Consider the following 25,602-nt stretch of genomic DNA (forward strand, 5'->3'; position numbering starts at 1 on the left):
AAGCCTTCCAGGATAACGTGTACTGTATCTTTACTAGTTAGGTCAGTTTGTGTTTGATTTATTCTTTAATTCTGTGCGTTAAGAAGAAAACAAAAGAGTAGATGAAGTGAGACAGAGACGGGGAAACGGTGAAACGGTCCGGCAGCACATGTACCCGAAAGATAATTGCATTTGTTCTCACCTGCTCTCCTTCGCAGGCCTTCAAGAGCGCCACAATGAGCTCATACTGGTGCGCGGGGAAGGGCGATGTCATTGATAACTGGTGTCGCTGTGACCTGAGTGCCTTCAGCAAAGACGGCTTGCCGAACTGCAGTCCCCTCAGGCAGCCCGTGTAAGTGTGAGATGACAACATGACATCTAGGAATTCATGCACAAGAGACATTTCATGGCTGCACGCTCCGATGCACCATAGGCTCACGTGCACACACACACACATACACATGGACTCCCGAGGCACTTGAGAAAGTTGTAGACACAATCACAGTCCCCGAAGTTCTAATAGCTGTCAGTCGGCCCTTACACCCGTCTGAAAAGAACACGGTCTTATTCAAGGTGTCCTAATAATACTCCGGGGTCTGTGCCTCACCCACCAGCTCCACTATTACACACTGGAAACTTTTAAAGAGGAACACTGTGTCTACGGGGATTTCACCCAGGACACTTCCACTACGGCAAATACGATTTCTCTGAATAACGGAGAAGAGTCCCGCTGCTGTTCAAACTCATCGCACCGGACTTGACTAGTTTCAGATTTGGAAATAGTTTTAAATCTGTGAAACTGACGCCGCCACGAATCTCGGATACATATTAATACATAAAATTGGTAGTTTTTTTAGTGAAACGATTGTAAAAACACTGGATTTCTTGCTCTGTTTTTGTTCAGTACATGCACTTTATGAATTATAGTACAAAATAAAATCGAATGTACACGGTTACGTTCTAAAAACAGGCGAAATCTGCAAATTCGCTTCATTTTTTACGGTTATTCTCTATGTTTTTGTCTGTAAAACCCCCTCACCACACACTTTATACACTTTTCTCACACAGGCGTTAACATTTTCTCACATTTCTCTCCCGTTTAAACTCTCTCAAAGTTCAAACCTTCGTAGATTTTAACAATAAGTACAGTATTATCGAACGAAACCAAAGATCAAGACCTGTTTTCAGGCCAAACGATGTAAAAAAACATGCAAAATCGTACTAAAAAAATCCGAACGCTGAACCGACAACTGCACTTTGACACTCTTAAGTATAGTAAACGTCTTTTATATTTATCCGAAACTCATTTTAGCCGATAATTCCCCTTTTAAGTTTGCAACAGTGACCTGCGTTTTCATAAAAATGCTGTCAACCCATCACGAGTCCCGCGCGTCTCCGTCAGCTCTTAATTGCCCGACGTCCAGTGTTTTCCCGCCTTTTCACGCACATCGTCGCAGAAATACGCTCCACCTACATCCCCCCCTCCCCCTCCGATCACTGAACTACCGTACGTGCCATAAATGTGAAATAACTGCCCATTAAATAGACTTAGCGACACGTTCGGGAGCTGCCGTTCTCTCCGGTCTCCAGGTAATCCCTCAGCCCCGGCGCATGAGGAGTCGGTGCAGCCGCCATCTGGAGCCCCCTGCTCTGGCCACAACTGCAGTGTAAAGCCAGTAATAACCTGCAGATCTCCTGTTATTTGTCGGAAAGGATAAAACAGAGTGGCGTGTTTTCATGAAAGGACAACCTGTCTTTCTCATGCCATTGTCATAAATAAAGCCTACGGGCAGGCAAATGGAAATCTATTTTTCTTTTATCTCTTTGAAGGGGTATAGTCCACTAGAGACACTGCTGGAGCCCAGGCCGGATCGGAATGTTGTTTTGCTTGTATTGTCCCATGAGGTAGTATAGATGGAGATGGGAGGGTTTTTATGACTCTGGCTGGACGGTGACCACATGGGATTGTTCAAGATTGCTACGCGTGCATGTTTAGTCCCACATAACACACTTTTATTTTAATTTCTGCATGTGGGAGACAGATGGGGTTAGCGTTCAAACTCACCTCTCGTGTTATTCACTAAACTTTGTCCTGTGTGTGTCGTTAGTTTGCATCTCGCGCCGTATCTGGAGCCGTCCAGCACGATGGTGGCCCTGGAGTGGACCGACGTGGAGCCTGTGATTGGCTACAAGATCTCGGACTACGTCATCCAACATAAAAGAGTCGAAGACCCGTCCGAGCCGGATGTGTACACAGGTAGGAGATCCACATGACGGTTGAGTGATGCAAAGTGATGTTTTTGATGTTTTATCTCGACTTTGGAGATTATAAGGAGCACGAAGACGTCACTTTGTGCAATGGTTTGGAAAAATGCTGTAAAGACGATGGAAAATAGAATGTGTTTGTCTAGATGGCAGGTCCTAGTCCTGGTCCAGGTCCTGGTTCTAGTCCTGGTCATTGTTCTGGTCTTAGTTCTGGTCGTGGTCGTGGTCCTGGTCAATGTCCCAGTCCTGGTACTGGCTCTAGTCCTGGTCATGGTCCTGATCCTGGTCCAAGTCATGGTCCTGGTCCTTGTAATGGTCCTGGTCCTGGCTCTAGTCCTTGTCCTGGTCATTGTCCTGGTCATGGTCCTGGTCATGGCTCTGGTCCTGGTCCTTGTCCTGGTTCTGGTCATCTTCATGGTCCTGGTCCTGGTCCTAGTCCTGGTCCCAGTACTGGTCCTGGGCATTGTCTTGATCCTAGTCCTGTTCCTGGTCGTAGTCGTAGTCCTAGTCCTGGTCCTGTTCCTGGTCATTGTCGTAGTCCTGGTCGTCGTACTGGTCCTGGTCCTAATCCTGGTCCTGGTCCTGGGCATTGTCTTGATCCTAGTCCTGTTCCTGGTCCTGGTCCTAATCCTGGTCCTGGTACTGGTCCTGGGCATTGTTCTGATCCTAGTCCTGGTCCTGGTCATAGTCGTAGTCCTGGTCCTAGTGCTGGTCGTCATACTGGTCCTGGGCATTGTCCTGTTCCTAGTCCTGGTCCTGGTAATAGTCGTAGTCCTGGTCCTGGTCCTGTTCCTGGTCCTAGTCCTGGTCCTGTTCCTGGTCCTGCTCATAGTCCTGGTCCTGGTCCTGGTCCTGTTCCTGGTCCTGGTCCTGTTCCTGGTCCTGGTCCTGTTCCTGGTCCTGGTCTGACCGCTCCTACTCCTGATGTCAAGTTTCGTGACCATTTTGTTTGTTTTGGAGGCTCCAGGTGCGACTTTACCGTATTATTTAATGTTTTATTCAGACTTTAACACATTTATGTCAGATTTCATGACGCTTAAAGTTTTCTCTGATCCGTTTGTGTCAGTCCAGACTTCGATCGTTCTCCTTTAAACTCCAGCTCCACTGATTCCTGATTTGGTGCCGCCTCAATTCAATTTCCAAATCAGTCGCTGGAAATCAACACAGATTTAGAGGAACCGGGGCCGTTGCGACAAACGTGACGAGAGATCCCGTTTGACGTCTTCTCTTTTTTCTTTTTTTTTTTTTTTGGCGGTCTGCTGCTGTCGTAACACTCCTGCGCCGCGGTCAGGACGCGCTGCGGACCCAAGCTGCTTTGCCTGATAACGATTCTGTTGTTTCCGATTGTGTTTTGTGTGTTCGTCAGTCGTCGTGATTTGCTCTTTGCTCTTTTCTCTTTTTTTTTTTGGTTTGCTATAAATCTTAAATCGGATCGCGTTTAAACCCGGTAGCGTGGCTGAGGGTGTACGCCTTATCTCTTTAGCGGAGTTCGTTAGTTCGGACTGTGCGTGACATTCCTGAAGTTCCCACAAACACACGCTTAAGTTTGCGCGTAAATAGTTTGATTGCATTAGCCTATAGCGTGGTCAGATTAAACCTCCGGGCTTTACGTCAAACGGCCTATAACTCAATAAAGATTCAGACGTTACTCAGGATGAAAAAAACACATGGCGAACTGTTAATGTACAAAGCATTTTTTATGTGAAATGTCAGAGTGGAAGCATCAAAACATGGACGAGTTACAGAAGGAAGCGCTCGTCTCCTTTCTCTTCTTTCTTTTAATGAGTCACTGGCCTTTCAAATCGAAGCCTGCTTTTAACAAATGTGTCATAACTACTTGCGTAACACTATCCGCCATTTAAATCACGGGTTTAAATGATCGAAAATGTTCAAAATCTAGAATTAGAAAGAGTAATATGCAACTTTTTAACGATTTAAAAGCTTTTTTCCTCCATTTTGGTTGTTTATTTCACCAAAAAAATCCATGTAAATCTCGCTTCTTTGGTTGAAATCTGACACAGTACGGCATGAAACGCGTCTATCGCCATGGAAACTGGTCCAAATTATAGTTTTAACTTTCCTCCAAACGTGCAGGTAGCGCGGCATTTCCAGAAAGTTACATATTGCGTCTTTAACTACTGAAAAATCTCCTAATTTTGCCACGCACCTGTAGCGTCATAGCGTCTCCAAAAAAGCCCGAAACGAAGATTTTGTTTCAGTCAAATGTTTCTAAAACCTCTGCCCGTTTATTTTCACTTCGCCACAAGGTAATCATTTTATATTTAGACGTTTTATTTGCGATGGCAGAGCGAAAAAGAGGAAACAGCGATAATTGCGGTGAAATGAGGTGGTGTGGAAGATGCCGGTTCCTGGAGCTTTAGTCATCGGGCGGAGCGGACAGGCCATTCATCAGGGCCGGGACGCCGCTGATGAAGCGCGGTCAGCGGAGGCGAGAGAGGGGAGCGAGGGCAGAGACAGCGAGCGGCGGCCATGTTGGCAGAGGTGAGGGAGGAAGGGGCAGATGGTTTAGGTGACTCACACTGCTATGTGCCAGTCACTACTATTAATCACGCCATTCCAGACTATAGAGATTAGAATGGCACATCTATTATTATCCAGTATTTCTCGGGATCGTCAGTGGGGAGAAGTACTTCAGCTCTACGGGCAAAAACGTCTTAGCAAAAGTGAAACTGATCTAAATACTTTAAAATGTTAGTGTTCTGTTTCGTAAGGATCAAAACTAATCCTAATTTTCCTAAAAGTTGTTTTAATGTGTGTTTGTTTAATCTTTATAAAGCAGTTTTTTTGTACCGTACAGTAAAGTAAATTGTACTCACCAGTCCCCATGAAACTGTACATCCAAGGATCTCAACCAGGACTAAACCGGGTCTATCCAAAGATCTAAACCAGCCTACACGGGGTCTGTCTAAGGATCTTATCCAGACTAAACAGGGTCTATCTCAACCGAACTTAACGGGGTCTGTCTAAGGATCTTGACCAGACTAATCGGGGTCTTTCTCAACCAGACTAAACAGGGTTTTTCCAAGGATCTGAACCAGACTACACGGGCTCTGTCTAAGGATCTTATCCAGACTAAACAGGGTCTATCTCAACCGGACTAAATGTGGTCTGTCCAAAGCTCTCAACTGGACTAAACGGGGTCTGTCCAAGGATCTTGACCAGACTAATCGGGGTCTATCTCAACTGGACTAAATGGGGTCTATCCAAGGATCTCAACCGGACTAATCGGGGTCTAGCCAAGGATCTCAACTGGGCTAAACAGGGCCTATCCAAGGATCTTGACCAGACTAATCAGAGTCTTTCTCAACCAGACAATATGGGAATCTATCCAAGGATCTCAATCAGACTAAACAGGGTCTGTCCAAGGATCTTGACCAGACTAATCGGGGTCTATCTTAACTGGACTAAATTGGGTCTATCCAAGGATCTGAACCGAGCTAAACAGGGTCCATCAAAATGGGGTCTATCAAGGATCTCAACTGGGACTAAACGGGGTCTGTCCAAGGATCTCAACCGGAGTAAATGGGGTCCATCAAACGTGGTCCATCCAAGGATCTCAACCGGACTAAACAGGGTCTATCCAAGTATCTCAACTGGGACTAAACGTGGTCTATCCAAGGATCTTAACCGGAACCAAACTGGGTCTATCCAAGGATCTCAACCGGACTAAACGGGGTCTGTCCATACGCTGAAGTTCATCAGATAAGTTTGTAAATCTCAGCGTCTGGCCGTCCTAATGCCATTTAACAAATCATTTCTTAAATTGTGTCATTTACTACTACAGCAGTAATGTATCTGGGCCTTTACTGCTTCCCCAAACCCCACGTTGTTCCCAAAAGAGTGAATGAAGATTGCTGATACAAACTTGGAAGTGATTGCCGGAGTAGATTTATGAAATAATTGAGCCCTCTTAAAATAATGAGATCTTGTTCCACAGACTCAGCACGTTAAAGGGCAGCAGGGTTCTGAAGCATCATGTTCTCACACTTAGCCCCACTTCTGTAGAACTGACAGGATTTATAGGCTCTTTACACACCACTGACTACTGACTTATTTAAAGGTCATCTAATGCACTTTTGAGGAAAGACAAATTATGTTTTATAGTGTTGGAGCACAGCTAAACTTGGTTTAGTAGAACCACAGAGTAACAGCAGTGCCAGCTCCAAACTCTGCCTCTCACACTTACATCTCACACTTACATTAAGGAATTGTCTTTGGACTTTTATTTCATTTCGTGATCGCATTTGGCAATTGTTTTTTTTGTTTTTTTGCAGGTAGCGCTGGGGTTGTTTTACTGGAAAACGAGTGCTTCTGTCAAAAGGTTCACAGCTCATTTTTTCCAAGACTGTGGTGATGCTCTGAAGTTTGCGTTCCGACGATGATTTGGCTGAAGACGCCAATCCAGAAAGTCGTGGGGAAGGGGCTAATCCAAAGTAGAACAGGGTCTTTTTATGCGCAGCACACATCTCTTGGTTGTACGTTTGTGAGTTCATCTTTAGAGCAGTCAGAGTTGGATTACGTTTGACTTAATCCCGTGTCGTTCTTCGTCAGACTCTGGTCCAAACCCAAATGATCGAAAAAGTTTGGTAGCCATTTTTCAAAGTAAATGCATTGTCCAACGTATTAGTTCTGGCTCCGTTTTACTTCTGCACTTTGAAGCACTTGGTTCTTCCTCAGTGGAGTTTCAGCAGTGCCTTTACCCGAGCTTCCACTATTATAAAGACCTTATCTATTTAGGAGAGCAATGTGTTTTTCTAGTATCTAAGTAACATTTCTTTCAATGTAATTTGTCTTTGGGCTGACTCAGATGATGTCATATGCCATCTCTTTGGCTTCGAGTTTTCATCCATTCCACTTCCCTGAATGGGTGCAATCATACAGATGAGGATCACTGCTGCACTGAAAGGGCTCCTTCTCTTTATCAGATATCTGCAAATGTTACAAATCTATCTTTCTCCATTTGAGTAAACACGGGATGTGAATTTAGGCTTTTTTTCTCATTAACTGGAAGGTACATTTGTGACCTCAGCTTCAGGGGAAGAGTCAGATCAGTGCATGTTATTACCGATCCAAAATGTTCGACATCTGCGCTGGACTTTGTGTGACAAGGAAAAATAGACAACGTTCTTTATTATTTTTGTTTTGTGTGTGTGAAGATGGGTGTTCTTGTGTCAAACTCCCCCCATTCCTTTCACATCTGGACACGTCCTGAGTAACATGTCCATGCCCTACTTCAGAGAACTTTATTTTAACACGAGGCTGGGAGGTTTCGCCGTCGCGCAGCTTCTCCACGCGACATTTTTCACATATTTTTGAGAATATAGATTACAGCATAGAATAATGTACAGAATAATCTTAAAACCGCTATGATTTTGAACCAGAAATAATGCGTAAATGCTCTTTATTTTACTATTTATGCGGGATGAAAGCAAAGGATGGGCATCTGGGTTCAAATCTAAACCGAATTTGCATTGCGGCTCAGGTCGAAACCATTCCAAACGACCACTTTTCTTTCTTTTTTCAGTTTTATCGTCCTTCGGTGAAAGTGTGATGTCAGTTAAGTGGACCACTGGAAGTCTGATGAATGTTGACGGCAATTATGCAGCACTTCCTGTATAATGCAATTTAAAACCTGCATTAATCAGTTCCAATAAAAATAAAACTCGCTTCAGCATGAGGGCTTTGTAATCCCCTCTGCTGTTTTTGTTCAGAAAATAAACCGAGAGTTATTGTGACCTTAAAGGAAATTCTGACACGGATGCATACATTTCTTTCATACGGCGGCGGTTTGTGCCAGAAAAAACATAAAAGATTGTGTTTCCATAGTTCGGAGCTTAAAGAAAGAGAGAAACCACTTATCATTAGCAGATACCTTTCCCATCTTCTACTAAAATGATTTCCATATAAGCTCATGTTTTGATTATAACCGCCGTCCACAGTATAAAGGCACTAATCTGTGATGGTTTAAGTCGTCTGTAACTGGAAAATAATTTAAAGTGATTGTTAAGAGGTGCGTTTTTATAAAGGAACTGACTTAAGGGCTGTAAATTTGACAAGAAAATCGACTTTACGCTTAAAAATGACACGTTACAAATAAATATTCAACAGTTTAAACACTTTTGTTCGTGGTTTGACCCTCCAAATCATCAATTAAGTCATATTTTTGTTATTCTATTGCCCCAAAATGACCCTCGGAAGTCGCTTTTTGAGTTCTTCACGGTCCCAGGACAGGACGGGCGCCTTATGTCACATGACTGTAGCCTGAGATGCTCTATGAGGTCATTATCCTCCAGCCTTCTGCCACACAGATGTAACTCTACGAGAAGAAGTAACTCAAAAAATCTGACTCTGCGCTAAGTCCAGAGTGTCCCGATCGTGGAAACTTCACTCGAGCGACTCATTTGATTCGATTTCACCTTCGTTACGCCGTCAGATCGCCGTTGGCCACGCTGCGCTCCACGCTCCGTGCATATAGAATACAGATGAGGCGATGTTTCCAGACAGTGCGGGAGCGGGACAGGAGCGGGACGGGAGCGGGACGGGAGCGGGACGGGAGCGGGACGGGAGCAGGTGGCGCGGAGGCTTCCACTGGCTCCTGTTCAGACGACGCCTTATTCACAACATCCAGCCTGACGTCATCACAGAAAAACGAACACGCCGGCCGTGACAAAGGCCCGAAGTCCAGGACGGAGGGTTAGGGTGGGAGGAGTCATAGCACATGAAGAAGAAGGTCTAAAACACGTGAAGAAGAAGGTCTAAAACACACAAAGAAGAAGGTCTAAAACACGTGAAGAAGAAGGTCTAAAACACATGAAGAAGAAGGTCTAAAACACGTGAAGAAGACGTAACACACGAAGAAGAAGTCCTAAAACACACAAAGAAGAAGTCCTAAAACATGTGAAGAAGACGTAACACACAAAGAAGAAGGCCTAAAACACGTGAAGAAGACGTAACACACGAAGAAGAAGGTCTAAAACACACAAAGAAGTCCTAACACATGACGAAGAGTCCTAACGCACGAAGAAGTCCTAACACAGACGCTGCCAAACGGACAGATGGAACTGAGCATTCAGAGACCTGCTCCCAGGAGCGTACTGCACACAGCACCCCCACAAGGAGAGTACTGCAAACAGCGCCCCCTTCATTCACATCCAGCAAATAAAACGATCCCATTTCCCCGTTTTTCCCCGTTTGGCGCTGCGTGTGTAAGTCGGGGTATCTTAAGGTAACGGCACTTCACACGGTGACGACGGAGCTTTTCGTTATGTAATACCCAGTTTGTTTGTTTTTTCTGTAGTTGCTAACTCATCTGATGCCTAATTATTACAAATTATTGCAGTGTTAACGTTTCCATACTCAGATTTGAAAACAATAACGTGCTGATCTAAGGGGAATATGTATTTTTGACACAGTCCGTCCTGTACAAAGCCGTGAGCTGTACCTGTTGTTGGAAATCTGTTGTTATTTCATTATATCATTTGAGTTTGAGTCCTTTAAACTCCTTCACACCTGCCACTGTTCACTAGCCGTGCTGAAGACTTTGCTGTGATCAAATTTACTGCATTTTCCTCTGTACTTAATCATATATTTGAGTAAAAAAAGTCTAAATATCTCTTATCTGGGAGTCTTGGAGCTGCATTTACATTTGCAACTATAGTTTTTTTCATTCAAATCATTAATAGGCTGCTTCTAAAGTGTCGCCGGTGCTGTCCTTCTGCAGTAAACTTGGTCTTTTTGTCGTTCAAATAGCCTAGAAAAGCATATTCTGCAAATATCCAACAGCTTGTCCTAATACTAATCGCTGCAGGATCATCAGACGACGCTGACTTAACCTGCAAACACGCTGTTGTCATTGTGATTCCGGTTACGTTCTCTCTTCCAGTTTGTTCTTAACTCGAGTCAAAACGCGTTCTACTCGAAACTCAAGTTGTATTTGGTCTGCAGCAAACCTCTAGATGGCACACCAGGGCAGAGACAGCATCCCGTCTGACAGAAAGACTGAGAGCTGAAAAAGATGTGCCTCAGCATTCCTTTGTATCCGCCGGGATCAGGAGTGATATTTAGTTTTTTTAGGAGAACGTACTATATTTACTCTTTACCCGCGCTAACCTAATGCCCGTGCTTGTAATTCCTAAATGCGAGGTTGTTTTGACGGAAAAATGAGGCTTATATTTTGAATGTATGGCAATAATTATGAGCCGACCTGCGCTAAAAAAAAAAGTCTCCCGTTTCTGGAGGAATTCCCTTAGAAAAACAAAAGTTCTTATTAGGTCTAACTCCCGTCGGATCTAACCTGACCCCAGCTTCATGCATATTATTAATCTTACTAATATTTCATTTAATTTCCCACAAAAATAAAAGGCCAGGCTGTCTTAGTCACATGATCAGCGCTTTCGTTTCCACATGCTTAGTCCACGCACCTACGTTGTGCCAAACCGGGGTCCGTGGACATCCCCCTCCCCATGTTTATGTAACAGCTCCATTATTGGCCGAGACCAAAGCCCCGTTCAGAGAGATTGAATTATATGGAGATAAGTGTGTCCTTGAGGATGACTGCAGATAACAGATTGGAGTGACACAGCTGACTCTCTTTGTTTTGTTAATTAAAGATGACCTCATCGCTAAAAATGGACGCGGCGCACCTCCTCGTCACGAGCCTCACCATCAGCAGATTGCAGAAAGCAGGCAGGGGGCCAAGGGCTTTTTCAATTCCCTTCCTTTTTTCCAATTTTTGCCTCTTCAAATTTGCATCGTTAGTCCGGCGCGCTTCTCTCCTCCTGCAGGTCTAGACTTTTAATGCTTCCGTCTCGTCCCTTCCTCGGCGCAGACATGGACATTTTTTGGATGAAGTCTTCGATTAATTAAAGCATAAAGTATAATGGTTTGGCTCGGGGGTTTGCCATAAGCTACAAGTTCTAATGAATGTAACTATACCTCATCTTTACATTTTTATACATTTTACAAATTAAAACAGTGACATCGTAAATATAACTGACAAAAATGTAACGGTATAGACGCAATAACTCTCCCGCGTTGGGTTTTTTTTATCATACAAAGTGGATTTCGCTGCAAAAATGTCTCACTAAGTTGTATATTTACTTTTGCCATACGCTCTTTTGTGATCTCGGGCAAGTTTTAATGTTTTAATGTTACCCTAAGCCCTGTTTTTCTGTCTTAAATAAATCCTGCAGACCTCGAGTGTGTGTGTGTGTGTGTGTGTGTGTGTTTTCCAGACAGCTGAAAACAAACTGTTCCAAAACATTTCTCACACTAAATCAGGATGAGAAATGACCAAACACAGATGTCACATGATCGTGAACTTCGATGTTATGACACAAACAGACCCAAATCAGGTCATGACTTTAAAAAAAAAAAAAAAGGTGGGAGAAAAACAAGACAAAACGAACCCGAGAAATAAAAAAAAACAACAAAAAACAACGTAAATCCGCAAGATGCCCAGTGTATCGTCGTGTTTGATCGTACGAAACACCGTGTGCGTCCTCTAGACCACATGCCTGCAGCGGCCCGCCCCGTCGCCCCGTGTAACAGCGCGGTAAAGGTACAGGATAGCGCTCCAAATCAATGTGTCAATACAGAGCAGCATCACAGTAGGACACAAGGCAACTGGCTGTTAACACGACCGAGCTATTCTTAGTGCGCACCCAGGGGAGAGAGAGAGTCACAGTAACACAAGCTGGGAGCAATAAAAACAGACCACACACACGACACATCAAAATGGTGGAGAAAGACACTGGGAGGCTATTGAACCCGTGACAAAGCGGCGCAATGCGAGCCGGCCTTGGCGTTTGTTCTTAAAGCTAATAGCTGGATATAACCGTGACGCTATAACTGAGACACTCGAGACTGTGAGGACGTCGACGACACTTAGTTCTACGCGACGAGACACTGATGAGTTTTGATCTTTTACTGGTAGATTTCTAAAGTGAGGTGGTGTTTGTACAGACGTGGTGGTGGTTGTGCTGTTGTGATGGAGGTACAGGTGGAGTCCAATCGCAAGAAATAACCCGAGCTGCCGCCGCGTTTCCTCGTTTTACACCGTCACGCTGATCGGGAGCGGTGAAGTGACAGTCGCGGTGTTTTGATGTTTAGCTCTGCTGTCCAGGCCACACGTGACCCGGAGAGCGGTCGAGACGTGACCCGGAGAACGGTCGACGCGTGACCCGGAGAACAGTCTAAATGTGACCCAGAGAACAGCCTAAATGTGACCTAAAGAACACCCCACACAAGACTCATGGACCAGCCCACAAATGACCCGTAGAACAGCCCAAATGTGACCCGTAGAACAGCCCAAATGTGACCCGTAGAACAGTCTAAATGTGACCTGTAGAACAGCCTAAATGTGACACGTAGAACAGCCCAAATGTGACCCGTAGAACAGTCTAAATGTGACCTGTAGAACAGCCTAAATGTGACACGTAGAACAGCCCAAATGTGACCCACATGCCCCACACCTGACCCTTAGAACAGCTTAAATGTGACCCGTAGAACAGCCTAAATGTGACCCGTAGAACAGCCCAAATGTGACCCGTAGAACAGCCTAAATGTGACGCGTAGAACAGCCCAAATGTGACCTGTAGAACAGCCTAAATGTGACCCACATGCCCCACACCTGACCCTTAGAACAGCCTAAATGTGACCCGTAGAACAGCTTAAATGTGACGCGTAGAACAGCCCAAATGTGACCCGTAGAACAGCCAAAATGTGACCCGTAGAACAGCCTAAATGTGACCCTTAGAACAGCCTAAATTTGACCCGTAGGACAGCCCAAATGTGACCCGTAGAACAGCCCAAATGTGACCTGTAGAACAGCCTAAATATGACCCGTAGAACAGCCCACACTTGACCCGTAGAACAGCCCACATTTGACCCATAGAAAAGCCTAAATGTGACCCGTAGAACAGCCCACATGTGACCCGTAGAACAGCCTAAATGTGACCCGTAGAACAGCCTAAATGTGACCCGTAGAACAGCCCAAATGTGACCCGTAGAACAGCCCACGCTTGACCCATAGAACAGCCCATGCGTCACCCATAGAACAGCCCACATGTGACCCAGAGAACAGCCCACACTTGACCCATAGAACAGCCGTAGAACCCTCCACATCAGCGGTCAGTGTGAACAGTCAGTATTGATTCGTAGCTGGACAGTGTCATAACACTTAATTTGATGTAGTCTTTTTTATGTAGTGTTCAGACGTTTCTGTTGGCCCTCGTCGCTCATGAGAGTCAGACCTCTACTTCTTCAGTTTATTAAAAAAAAAACAATTTATGGAACAGAAATTATGGATTAAGAACCAATTTACCTTCTGTTTCCAACAAACCAGATACTGACGCCTTTGACAAGTCAGAGCAGTTTCACTTTAAACTCTTATCCCAGGACTCGCTTCTCTGACGGTACCTTGAGATTGAAAATGACTTCCGGATGGCGGTCAAAACGATTTCAAAAAACGTTGTCCAGATGACTCCAGTTTCCCGCCGTCAACCCAAAACAACCTCCACGTTTAAAATCCTCCAGCTCAACATCTGAAAACGAGACTTTACACCAACGTTCTCAGATAAATTTAACGTCACAAAGGGCCACACGTAATGCAAATAAACAACTTTTTTAACTTGTTCATCAACCGTCTCTGTATTTATTTCTTATTCGAGTTACAAATATCACAAATACATTTCCATAGATGTAAAAAAAAATGGTTGTATAACTGTATCTCCTGATAAACTGACATTTTAAAACAGTCAAACCTTTTAATTTATCTTGCTGTGGGCCACATAAAACGACGTGGGGGGCCACATTTAGCTCGGGGGCCTTGAGTTTGACACATGTGCCGTAGACAAATGCATCCTCTGCGTTTGACCCATCCTTCAGGTTAGATAAGTGCACTTTACTTTAGTCTTTTTCAGTGCTGTTTTTCTCTCAGACTTTAACTTTCTTGCAGCAGATTTTCCGGAAGCGCACCAGTGGATTCAAATCTTATATACTGCCTCATCTACTTTATGATGGATTATCTCATTACGACTTGTAATCTTGACAATTTACAATGGATTTGGTGTGTCGTTGGTGCTATTTTATTTAACGGCGCGCGCCCGGAGAGGAAGTCCGTGTTGCGGGGCGCTGACAGTTTAACACGAGTGGCCCCTGGCAGGTCTGGCGGCTCTCAGGAAACATAAAGCCTCTCATTTGTTTGTTGATATGAAGCTTATGTTGTATTTGTGTGAGAAGGAGCTCACATCGTGTACGTCTGGTGTGATCGTCCCTCCACAGTAAAACCTAAAACAGAAGAGCACGTCGGGTAGAGTAAGGACAAGCTGAAGACGTGGGAGAAGTCGAGCTGAACAATCGAATGGGACAGAAACTTCACATTCAGGCAAAATATTTGCAAACCTTAAGTGCACATTATGATGTCCGTCCATATTTGTAAATGATGTGATATAAAGTTTAAATAAGGACACAGTCGTACAGATCTTTTGTTTCACAAAACCAAACTATATCATTGGAAGACATGCCAGGAGAAAATGAAATGCAGACTTTGGCCTAAAACTGAGCAATATATCAAAAGCCATTATGTATACAGCAACTGGCTGGAGTCGGGAATAATGCATTTCTCCCGCACTGTAAGATTTTAAATGAACAATTTACAAAACATATTCTTCAACATCGATAAACACAGAAGAACAATAGATATTGTTTTAGTGCTGGTTCAATTCTATAGTGAAGTTCAGGGTGAAACTCATAGGATTTATTTCTCCTTTGTTTATTTGAACAGTTTTATAAAGTCATAGTGATTCAGACACGAGTGAGCGCATTAGGGGTCAGTCAGCGGTGAGTAGGCTGAGGTAGGTGTGGTAGGCTGAGGTAGGTGTGGTAGGCTGAGGTAGGTACAGGTGCTTTTCATGGGAAACGTCTGAAACACTAAATCTTTCATTGTTCAAGCGGCACAGCGACACGTTTTACTGCACAGTTTAGTCAGTGACACTTTGACGTTCTGGATCATGAAATAACAATAACATATTTATGAATAAAGAGACAATATGTTCCCATTTCTCAAACCCACGTGACTTCATTAATCTGTTAAATACCGTTCGTTCTGAGTGGCACGTACAGCGCCGCAGCCATTACAATAATATGTGCTTGAGTTTTCACTGCAGGAGACATTTCTCTGACCTGCGCTGAACCCCGCTCGTAAATATGTGCCTCCGTCCTAACTGTGTTTTTCTGCCACCTTTTCCTCAGATTTCCTCTTTGAGCTGAAAAGGGTCTAATGTGTGAACTCGCTGACCCCGCAGATTTACACGTTCGCTCTCTTTCGCGCACACACGTATAAACAGCTAATGACCCAAGCAATTACACTGTGCCTGCATTCACTAGTGTAAAAGAAAGAGTTTATTTTTTTATTTTTTTTCTTCTTCAGGGGGGGAAGTCTGTCTCCGAACATCAGACGAAATACCACCGCGCCACAGCTTTTTACTATGTGCTTAATGCTGTATTGTACGCCGCAGTTAACTCGCGCTGTTTACATTTTTATAATTGCATTTTTTCCGCCTATGGATAATCTGGCACCTCCAAAAAAAAACCTCCTCGCAAAAAAAATTGTGCAAACCCACCGTGCGCCGCAGTCACTTTTTGTTTTTGTTTTTTTCCCCCCCGATGCCAGTGTTTTCCGAAAAGGGGTTTTTCCTCAGTGTCGTCGTTGTTAAAAATGTGGGTCAGTCCAGGTCAGAAGCTGTTTCTGTTGTGGCCAAAGCTGTTGGACAGATTGTATATGATATCGCTTTGTACAAATAAACTTTCATGACTTCTCCGGGGCTGCTACATCACAGCTACAAGGCCATGTGCGGGTTGGAACCGGAGTAGTTTCCCCTCCTCGCCGCGTCCTCGTCCCGTCGTTTTACTTTCGCGAGTATTTGTAACTTTTCCCGCGTTACCCAAGAGGTCATCTGGCATTTACCATCAGGTTTTAATCACTTTGTTGAAGAGGGAGAACACACAAAATGGCTTTTACCATAATAGAATTTCAGGGGCCTTAATGTCTGCCAGCTGTGCGCGCTGTTTTGTCCACAGTATTGACAGAAAAGTTGACGGACCACAGACCTAGCCTTGTGGAACCCCTTTAGGATGGAGGGGAAAAAAGGGGGAAACGCTGGTTCTTCTGTCCTGCGTTAACCGGGGATGTGCGCTCGTGTTTTTTTTTGACAGAAATAGCCGAGGATCCGTGAAAAAAACACGTGTAGCGGCCTCCAGCGTTTTACTTAATAATTTGTCCTGTCAGTCTTTGTTGTTCTTGTTGTGGAAGTAGATTTTGTACGGTCATTTGGTCGGTTAAAGTTGTTTTGATGGACGTTAAATGTTGGTTGACCCTGGAATTACGCAGCAGGTGCAAAGCGGTTAATCCAAGGAAGTCGGACAGGAGGAGGAGCTTAACTTCGCACGAGCGTCGACCTGCGTTAAACCCAAGAAAAAGTGAAATGATCAGTAAAGTAGGAAAATTAAAATCCAAACCTTTCAAACTCTCGTCTAATCTGCACTGCCAGGCCAAATAAAAAGTCGCCACGTGGATTTAACTAAGCAAATATGTTGTGTTTGCTGCAGTTGGTCCGGTCGAGGTTCAGCAGAATGAGGTCAGCTGACACCGGAATAAACTGAATGACCAGGTTATTACAGCAGAGGATTTATGGACAGATTCAAAGATGAAAATGACACGATTCATCGAGATCAAACTGTGAAAGAGAAAGAGAGGATCAGGAGCATGAACACAGAGAGAGACAGAGAGAGAGAGAAGGAGGGAGAGAAAGGGAGGCTGAGAGGGAGAGAGAAAGAGAAGCAGAGAGAAAGAGGGAGGGGGGGAGTGAGAGAGAAACAGAGGCAGGGAGAGAGATGTACTGAGAGAGAGAGAGAAAGAGAGAGATGCACTGAGAGAGAGGGAGAGAGACAGAGAGAGAGATGCACTGAGAGAGAGAAAGAGGGAGAGGGAGGGAGAGAGAGAGAAATAGAAGCAGAGAGGGAGGCAGAGCGAGAAAGAAGCAGAGAGACAGAGAGAGGTGCACAGAGAGAGAGAGAGGCAGAGAGAGAGGGAGGGAGGGAGAAATAGAAGCAGAGAGAGGGAGAGATGGAGGCAGAGAGAGAAAGAGAAGCAGAGAGAGACAGAGAGAGATGCACAGAGAGAGAGAGGGAGAGAGAGAGGCAGAGAGAGAGAAAGAGAAGCAGAGAGAGGGAGAAGCAGAGAGAGAGACAAAGATGCACAGAAAGAGAGAGAGGGAGAGAGAGAGAAATAGAAGCAGAGAGGGAGAGAGAGAGGGAGGCAGAAAGAAAGAGAAGCAGAGCGAGGGAGAAGCAGAAGAGAGAGAGAGAGACTTAGAGAGGGAGAGACATCATTTTTGTCCAGACCTTAACCCCACTGAGAATCTTTGGGCTGGAGAAGCTGCAGCGTCAGACTCGACCAGCATCAATGCAACAGGTGAAACATTAACGCAACGATGGATGGAAATAAATCTGTGACGTTACAGAAGCGAAATCAAAACAATGCCACAGCGAAACAACCAAACATTAGAGTGTGTGACCTTTTTTTTGTCCAGGCAGTGTAAAAGAGCTGGTGACCCTCAATGAAAAATGCAAAAATGAGACGTGGCAACCAAAAGTATTTCTACATTGTGGTTATAACACACTCAGGGTTAGGGTCTGTGTTAATTAAACATGTATAAAATGAACAGGAGTTACACAGTGTCAGTGTTGGACTTTAATTGCGTCGTGTGTTTACCTCTGTACAGTCGTTATGTTCATTCCTTCTGCAGCTAATCCCTGTTATTTCACCACGTTTAATGTGTTTCTGCTGTATGACTGTTAAAAGGGTTTAGCCGGAGTGTTGTCCTGCTGTCTCCCTAAATAGATAATGATGCTATAAGCCACTGAAGAGCCATGGGGCTCAACATTTGTCTTTTGTTTAGTCTCCCTGGGCCTCAGAAGTGCTCCGCTCACAAAGTAATGGGTATATATGACACACAGACACATGGTCCGCTCACGCCTCCTGTGGCCTCTCTATTAATAAGTGGACGTGTTAAAAGGCAGATTTAAGACCAACTTCTGTCTTAATTGAAACGACTGTGGAGCTTTGTGGATAGAGATTTGTCCGTTTTATGATGATGTGTTTGGACTGTAAAAGTTTCAGGCAACAATTTACAAACGAAAAATGAAGGAACTAGCAGAGAATGATGTGTTTTATTTACAGTTGTAATCACGAAAACATAACGAACACTATTTGCTCTTAGTCTTACGCGTGTATTTTCATATTGCTTTGTATTTATTTATTTATTTATTTGACATTGAACGTGCCGGACGCCTGGTACGAGAGGCTGGTTTTAATTCTTGGGATGGTTGGGGTGTTTCTGCGTGTGGTTTGCATGTTCTTCTCGTGTCTGGGTGGGTTTCTTCCACTAACCTAAAAAGCCAGACCTAGTTAAAGACGTGGAGACGGGCGATGGATGATGGACGGATCGGGTCAAACGCTGAGGACACACAACCCTGCGCACCTTTACCTTAACCTCGCCGTCTAATGTAAATCTCTATAGGACTGTATTTCGACCGCTTTATCGCTGTTATAGTCGTGGGTTTGCTCGATTATAAAACCATTCACTACCATCGCCATTCCTGTGCGCAGCTGCGTCCAAAAGCGTAAAAGATCCGAGCGCTCTCTCTCGTGCCGCGTCTCCTCTTAGTCGTGGTGAAACAGCAGCAGTCTGGCGTCCGTCGGGCATTCTTTTGGTGTTGTTCAATAAAGGTCAGAGCCATCTCGGGTTAAATCGGGCGGGTTCCATCGGCATCGTTTCTATAAAAATACGCTGCTTCATCACGTTGTGGATTTGAGAAGTTTGTGATGAGTTTGCATTGTTTTACGCTTACAAACTGTTTGATTTTTGCATATATATTCTGAATTCTGCTGCTGTTTTTTCTCTATTTTGAGTTAATTTAATTCATTTATTCAACATTTTCTGAAACGCACGGGATTCTTGTTTAGTTTAGGCAAGGAAAGTTTATTAGTACAGACATTTAAAGTGTTTTACAGAATAAGAAAGACATTAAAATCATACATAATCATCATAAAGTTAACATCGTTGGAGAAAAAGATGCACAGTTTGGCACAACACTGTCAGGGAGTGTACCAGTAAAAATAATCTACTGAAACAAAAACGCAGCGTTAAACAGCGACATTGTCCTCGCTGTGAATTGAATCTGCGCCTTTCACTTTTGATTTTTATCTGACAAGTTCCTGTCTTCTCCGGTTTAAACTCAAAACGGCAAAACGACACGATTTCATTTCATTTTCACTTTATTTACTTATCGATTTATCTGTTTCGACATGTATCCAGTTCAATTAATGCACATTTCACAGATTTTTTTTCTTATTTAAGCCCAAAAAACAGTGTAAAGAAGAAAACTTATCAAATCCGACCCCCGTTTTCCATTAGAACTGACATTAAAAGCTTTATTTAACATAAGTTTGATTGTGTTATTTCAGATTTTAGACGTTGCAACGTATCGACAAGCGCCTGTACTTTTATTCTACGGTCCCAATGATGTTTGTTAACTTCTTCCTGTTAATATCCCCTCACGAGTTTAATGATACGTCCAAATCCTCGAGCTTATCTCAGCTTCAGCGTTGCGTTGGATGCAGACGTGTCTCATCAGGACTGCCCCGTGCACTGTGGGTAAATACAGAGCGTGGGTGGCCTGCAAAAACCGTGATGGCGTGAGATTTTTAATAGTAAACAACGCGTAATAGCATTATTGGAGGAGAAAATATGAGGGAAACTCTTGGAAAGGGCCGTGCTTTAGCCGTGCAAGAATGTGTTTAAGAAGCCTCGACTACACAGAGCGCCTTCTGTGAAAAGGTCAAATCATTCATTCGTGGACTTCTTTTTTCCTCTCCTCTGCAACCTTTATCCACCATTCCCCTGTGCCCCAGCAGCCAGACTTACTCCCTGTGTTTATATCTTGGCCCATGTATCATAAGCTAAAACGAAGCTGCCCTTTACCTCTTGTAGAAATAGTTGGAAATCCAAACGTTTGCGAGCTTTTAAACTGTTTTGACAGCTCTCTTTGCTTTTTTCCATCACCCCCCTGAGCACTGGAAACTGCGGGCCGTGCGTGTGCGTGGAAATGGACCGGCGTGCGTCCCGTTTCCCGTAAGCTGACATGAAAGATATTTCACAACTTGTGAAGTAGTGTTTTGTGAGACGCCAGGGCGCTCAGTCAGATATCATTGTAACACTACCAACTGCCCATAAAGGAACCAAATCCTGTTTTCCTTCAGGACTGTAGTGGACGGGCACGCTGCCAGAAAAAGTCATATTTAATTTAGCCGCAGACTCGGCACTGGCAAAAATGACTCCCACCGGACCACGCAGAGGTGAAGCACAGAATACCAGTCAATGGTCAAATCACTGAGGAGGAAAAAGCAGTGTTCCTTAAAAAGAAATTCATTCATAACAAAGTGAATTTGGACTTGTCTCTCCTTGTTTGACTTTGAAAAAAAACATGAAACTTTGACAAAAAAGTTGACATGTTTTGATTTTTCTTGTATTTATATGTTATTCATTTAAATATTATTACCTGGTAAGAATTACACTTAAAAAGGACATAATATAACATAACATTTTATAAAGTTGAATTTAGAGCAGAGGCGTCAAACTCATTTTCACCGACGGTCGCATCAGCAAAATGGCCACAGTCAAGGGTCAGATGTAACTGCGGCGGTGTAAATGTCACTAAATGTAAACAAATGTCATGTAAAATAAATGTAATTACTTTATAACTTGTTAAATAACGCTTTCTGTGATAACCTGACACTTTTAAAAGACACAGACCTTCAGCTCTGCTTCAAAAACAGACTTTTACAGCCTTTTAATTATTGGACAATTTGTTGTTTTTCTTGCAGACTAACTTTTTCATACTTGGCTCCGTGTTTTAGTGTCAAAATGTCGACGTAGATTGTACCGACCTCACCTCATAACACAAAAAACACGCAGGTTTTTCTCCTTAAAGCACAAACATTCACCTTTCTTCCTTCGAACTTCCTTCCACGCCGACAATTTTCCTCTTCATGAACATTTTGTGATGATTATTTGCTAATATTTCTCAGTTCACTTGCTGGGAAAATCTCATTAGCTTATTGTCAGTGCAGTATAGACTTATTTTAAAATGACGCATCTTCTCGCGGGCCGGATAAAATGACGTGGCGGGCCGCATTTGGCTCCCGGGCCTTGAGTTTGACGCATGTGATTTAGAGGAATCCGTGGACATTCGAGTCTGATCTATCCGTTTACACTGCTCTGGACTTACTTACGGTTTTATCTTCTTAAATAGTGATGCATGTAGGATTCTGTAGCGTCGCTTTTCCGTTTCTTCCGCTCGCAATTATGATGTGCAGCTTTCCTTAGAAGAGTTCGTCATCTCGTGGACGATCAGCTTCTCAGTTTTCAACCTGGAAGCTGACACGTCTCTTTTATTCAGTCATTTTCTATCAATATTGCGATTTTAAATGTCCAAAATATGAAATTATGCTTCACGGATGTCATTTTTTTACTATATACAGATAAAACGTAATGTATAATGTGTTTTCTTGCACTAACTGCTGGATAAAATGTTCTTTTTTTGGTAACTAACTCGATCTGAAAGGTTGCAGCTCGTCCGTTGACGCTTAGATCGGCGCAGCTAACTTTTCCTGCGTCAAACAGATCAACGTAAAGGACGAAATGTTCCTTACACAGCGCCGTCATCGCTCCCGAAAGTGAATTTTGACTTCCTCCTTTTCTGTTTGACTTTGAAAAACACTGAGCGTATGTGGAATGAACAGTTTGTACCAGAATTCTGTGTTTATTTACCCGTTCCCATCTGTGTTCTTTATGTGCACCAGGAGAAGTTCTGAGCCTGATGGAGGATCTGTTCGCGGGGACGGGTTCGGGGTGCGTGGTGGCCGGACGGAGGGCAGGGGAGCACCCGCACTCGCTCCTTTACTCAGTCCTGTTCAAGTGCCTGGAACCAGACAGCCTCTATAAGTAAGTACACCTCCTTTCTCGCGTTATCGTCTGCGCTAACCTGCAGATGAACCGATCTCGTCTTCCTTCTCCAGCGTAAGAATGAACATAAGTCTCCACAAAGACCTTTATCATATGGAAAAAGCACCTGAATGTTTCCAGATACCATTAGTTCTAAAAGAAAAACAACATGGCAGTAGAATTATTACGGGGATTCTGCTTCTACATTCATTTTTAAATTACGTAACGATGAATAAACCGATGGAAAACGTAAGAAAAACCCAGCAAGAATCTTAAGATGAGTTCAGCGTCACTCTATATTTTCTGGGATGTGTCAAAAAAAAGAAAACGTCTGTGCAGATATTGTAAAGAAATGTAAGAAAAGACTTGAAGATAACCTGAAATTTCACAAAGCGTCTGGTCTGGTGCAGATCCGTCGTGGCCTTTTCTGCTTCACAGGTTTATAAAAAGCAAAAAAGTCTCCGTTAAGTAAAGTATGAATGGATTGTGACGTTGGCAAGAAGCATTCGAATTGTAAGAAAATGTGTTTGTGGTGTGTTAAAGCTGGAAAATGTCAAAAATGCTGCTTTTCGAGGTGCGTGAAAAGACTTTATCCGTCATATTCTAAAGAGTATTGTAAGAAATCTGTGCAAAAAAAGCTGATTGGGTATAAATTCGCAGCATAATCATGAAATAAAAGAAAGATTTTTCAGTAACAATGACAAAAAAACACGTTCCGTTTGAAGGGAAAGTGTTGGTACAGTTTTCTGTCGCTATATCGCGGTTCACATTTCGCGGCGTCACTGTTTCGCGGACTGTTTTAGTGCAGTTTTTCATGCTTTTTTACAGCAAATTTACATAAACGTTGGATCGCAGTGTGACTCTGAAGTGCTGTACATTTGCCATTTCTTTTCTCCCCGACAAAACCCACAACGTCGATGAAACGTTCTACGAAGGTTTGAACTTTGAGAGAGTTTAAACGAGAGAGAAATGTGAGAAAATGTTAACGCCTGTGTGAGAAAAGTGTATAAAGTGTGTGGTGAGGGGTTTTACAGACAAAAACATAGAGAATAAAGCTGATACTTCGCGGATTTCGCCTGTTGCGGGTTATTTTTGGAACGTAAACGAGGGACCGCTTTTCTTCCAAAGCGGTGACGACGCCGTTATTTATTTCTCCTGCGTTGATGTTGTTTTGTTGCTGAAATATGAGGAAATGCGAGACAACCGTCGCACAAATGGATATATTTTCATTTCTGGTGCCCTCTAAAAGGTCGTCAAATGTCGGACTTCCTTTTTTTTTCCTCGTAGTCACTTACCTTTTACCCAGGTATTTGCGTTTTGGAGCTCTGAAGTTATAAAAAAAAAACTTCGCACGCAGCTCCCGCACGTAAACCCCTGCGTTCTACCTGCGTTATCGTTTCTGCGTGTTTGTCTCGAGCCGTTTGTCTATTGGCCTCGGCTGAAATGGCATTGTAACCGACTCGACTTTATCCTCGTCTCCGACCACACTTTTATGAGTACAATGTTTCCCATTATCATATAAAGAGCGTTCATTAAACATTATGTTGTGGCCATGTTTGCATCCTTTTCCAAACAACAATGACTGGGCAGTTCCACCACATCCTCCCCTGGGTGTCTACAATTCCCACTGAAAATGTTCTTTTGTTTCAGGGGGTGAATTTTGTTACCTTCTCCCCGAACAACAGCTGGCTTCAGTTATGAGCCGCAGCGCAGAAAGTCTCCACGTGGTGACGCGGTGGAAGCTGCTCCTGCCGTTGTTTTGTTTGTATTTAGGAAGTTGCATCTATGTTTCTATACGTGTCCGTCGCTGTAGGTCAAGATTCAACGAGTTTATTGTCAGTGAAAAGCTATAAAATTATGTTTAGAGCATCAAACAAGACCAAAAGTGCCAGAGTCCGTCCAGTGATCCTCAGAAATAACTCCGACTGTTGCAGGTTTAAATGGAGAAGATCACAAACTGTATTCAAATGTACAGTGGTCCCTCCTTTATCGCGGAGGTTTACGTTCTAAAATAACCCCGCAATAAGTGAAATCCGCGAAGTATCAGCTTTATTCTCTATGTTTTTGTCTGTAAAACCCCTCACCACACACTTTATACACTTTTCTCACACAGGCGTTAACATTTTCTCACATTTCTCTCGTTTAAACTCTCTCAAAGTTCAAACCTTCGTCGGCGTCTTTGTCGGTGCAGAACGTTTCATCGACATTGTGGGTTTTGTCGGGGAGAAAACGAATCGCAAACGTACAGCACTTCAGAGTCACACTGCGATACAACGTTTATGTAAATTCAGCGAGCGGTTCAGCTTTCACGGCCTCACTGTCACAGAGTATGAACGTGCATTGTGTTGTGCGTCCTGATTGGCTGTTGGACTGTAGACCATTGTGTTCTGCGTCCTGATTGGCTGTTGGACTGTAGACCATTGTCCATCAGTCTCCTCCGTGCCGTGTCTCCTGTCCAGTACAGAATGTGTTCAGACAAATTTACATAAACGTTGGATCACAGTGTGACTCTGAAGTGCTGTACGTTTGCGATTTGTTTTCTCCCCCGACAAAACCCACAATGTCGATGAAACGTTCTGCACCGACAAAGACGCCTACGAAGGTTTGAACTTTGAGAGAGTTTAAACGAGAGAGAAATGTGAGAAAATGTTAACGCCTGTGTGGGAAAAGTGTATAAAGTGTGTGGTGAGGGGTTTTACAGACAAAAACATAAAAAATAAAGCTGATACTTTACAGATTTCATCTATTGTGGGTTATTTTTTAGAACGAGACCCCCGCGATAAACGAGGGATCCACAGTACTGTCAAAAAAACAGCCCACATTACTCCAAATAGTCAAATCTGTCGGTCTAAAAAAGTCCAAATCGATTCCCTAAAACATTTTAAGAAATAATTCCAAAATGTTCAGCTCAAACTTACTGAACCTCATGTGTTTACTCCTTTATTAACCACCAGCTCCAGTGACATTTCGTGCTCTCACTTCACGTCAGACGACTTTAAAAACCGAGCAGATGTTTAATCCGGGAATTTTTTAAACTAAAAATGACAACAATGCAATAAATGTGTCTGGTTTGTAGCGTTTCAGACGGAATTACACACCACGGCAGATAACTCCCGCCCCGTCTGATTCACTAAGAAAGAGCGGGTACAAGCTCCTTATTTCTGACTTTGTAGCCCTGTTATCTGTGTTAGGCATTCTGTACAATGTTGTTTTTCCTGATAAGGGCAGAATTTACGTCGAAATTACGTCTGAGGGCACATCTGTTTGCAGC

The 25,602-nt window shown here is 43.6% G+C and overlaps 1 protein-coding gene across 1 annotated transcript in view; it reads left to right on the forward strand.

Moving 5' to 3' along the window:
- The window catches only part of LOC117391777 (astrotactin-2-like), a 305,935-nt gene that overhangs the window by 265,906 nt on the left and 14,427 nt on the right, over window positions 1-25,602 (forward strand). Inside the window, exons 18-20 of the mRNA XM_055231621.1 lie at window positions 198-331; window positions 2,088-2,236; window positions 22,190-22,331. Of these exons, the coding sequence (XP_055087596.1) occupies window positions 198-331; window positions 2,088-2,236; window positions 22,190-22,331 (425 nt within the window). The remainder of the gene's footprint in view (window positions 1-197; window positions 332-2,087; window positions 2,237-22,189; window positions 22,332-25,602) is intronic.

Source organism: Periophthalmus magnuspinnatus, chromosome 23 (assembly GCF_009829125.3).
Source record: "Periophthalmus magnuspinnatus isolate fPerMag1 chromosome 23, fPerMag1.2.pri, whole genome shotgun sequence".
NCBI classification, from domain to species: domain Eukaryota; kingdom Metazoa; phylum Chordata; class Actinopteri; order Gobiiformes; family Gobiidae; genus Periophthalmus; species Periophthalmus magnuspinnatus.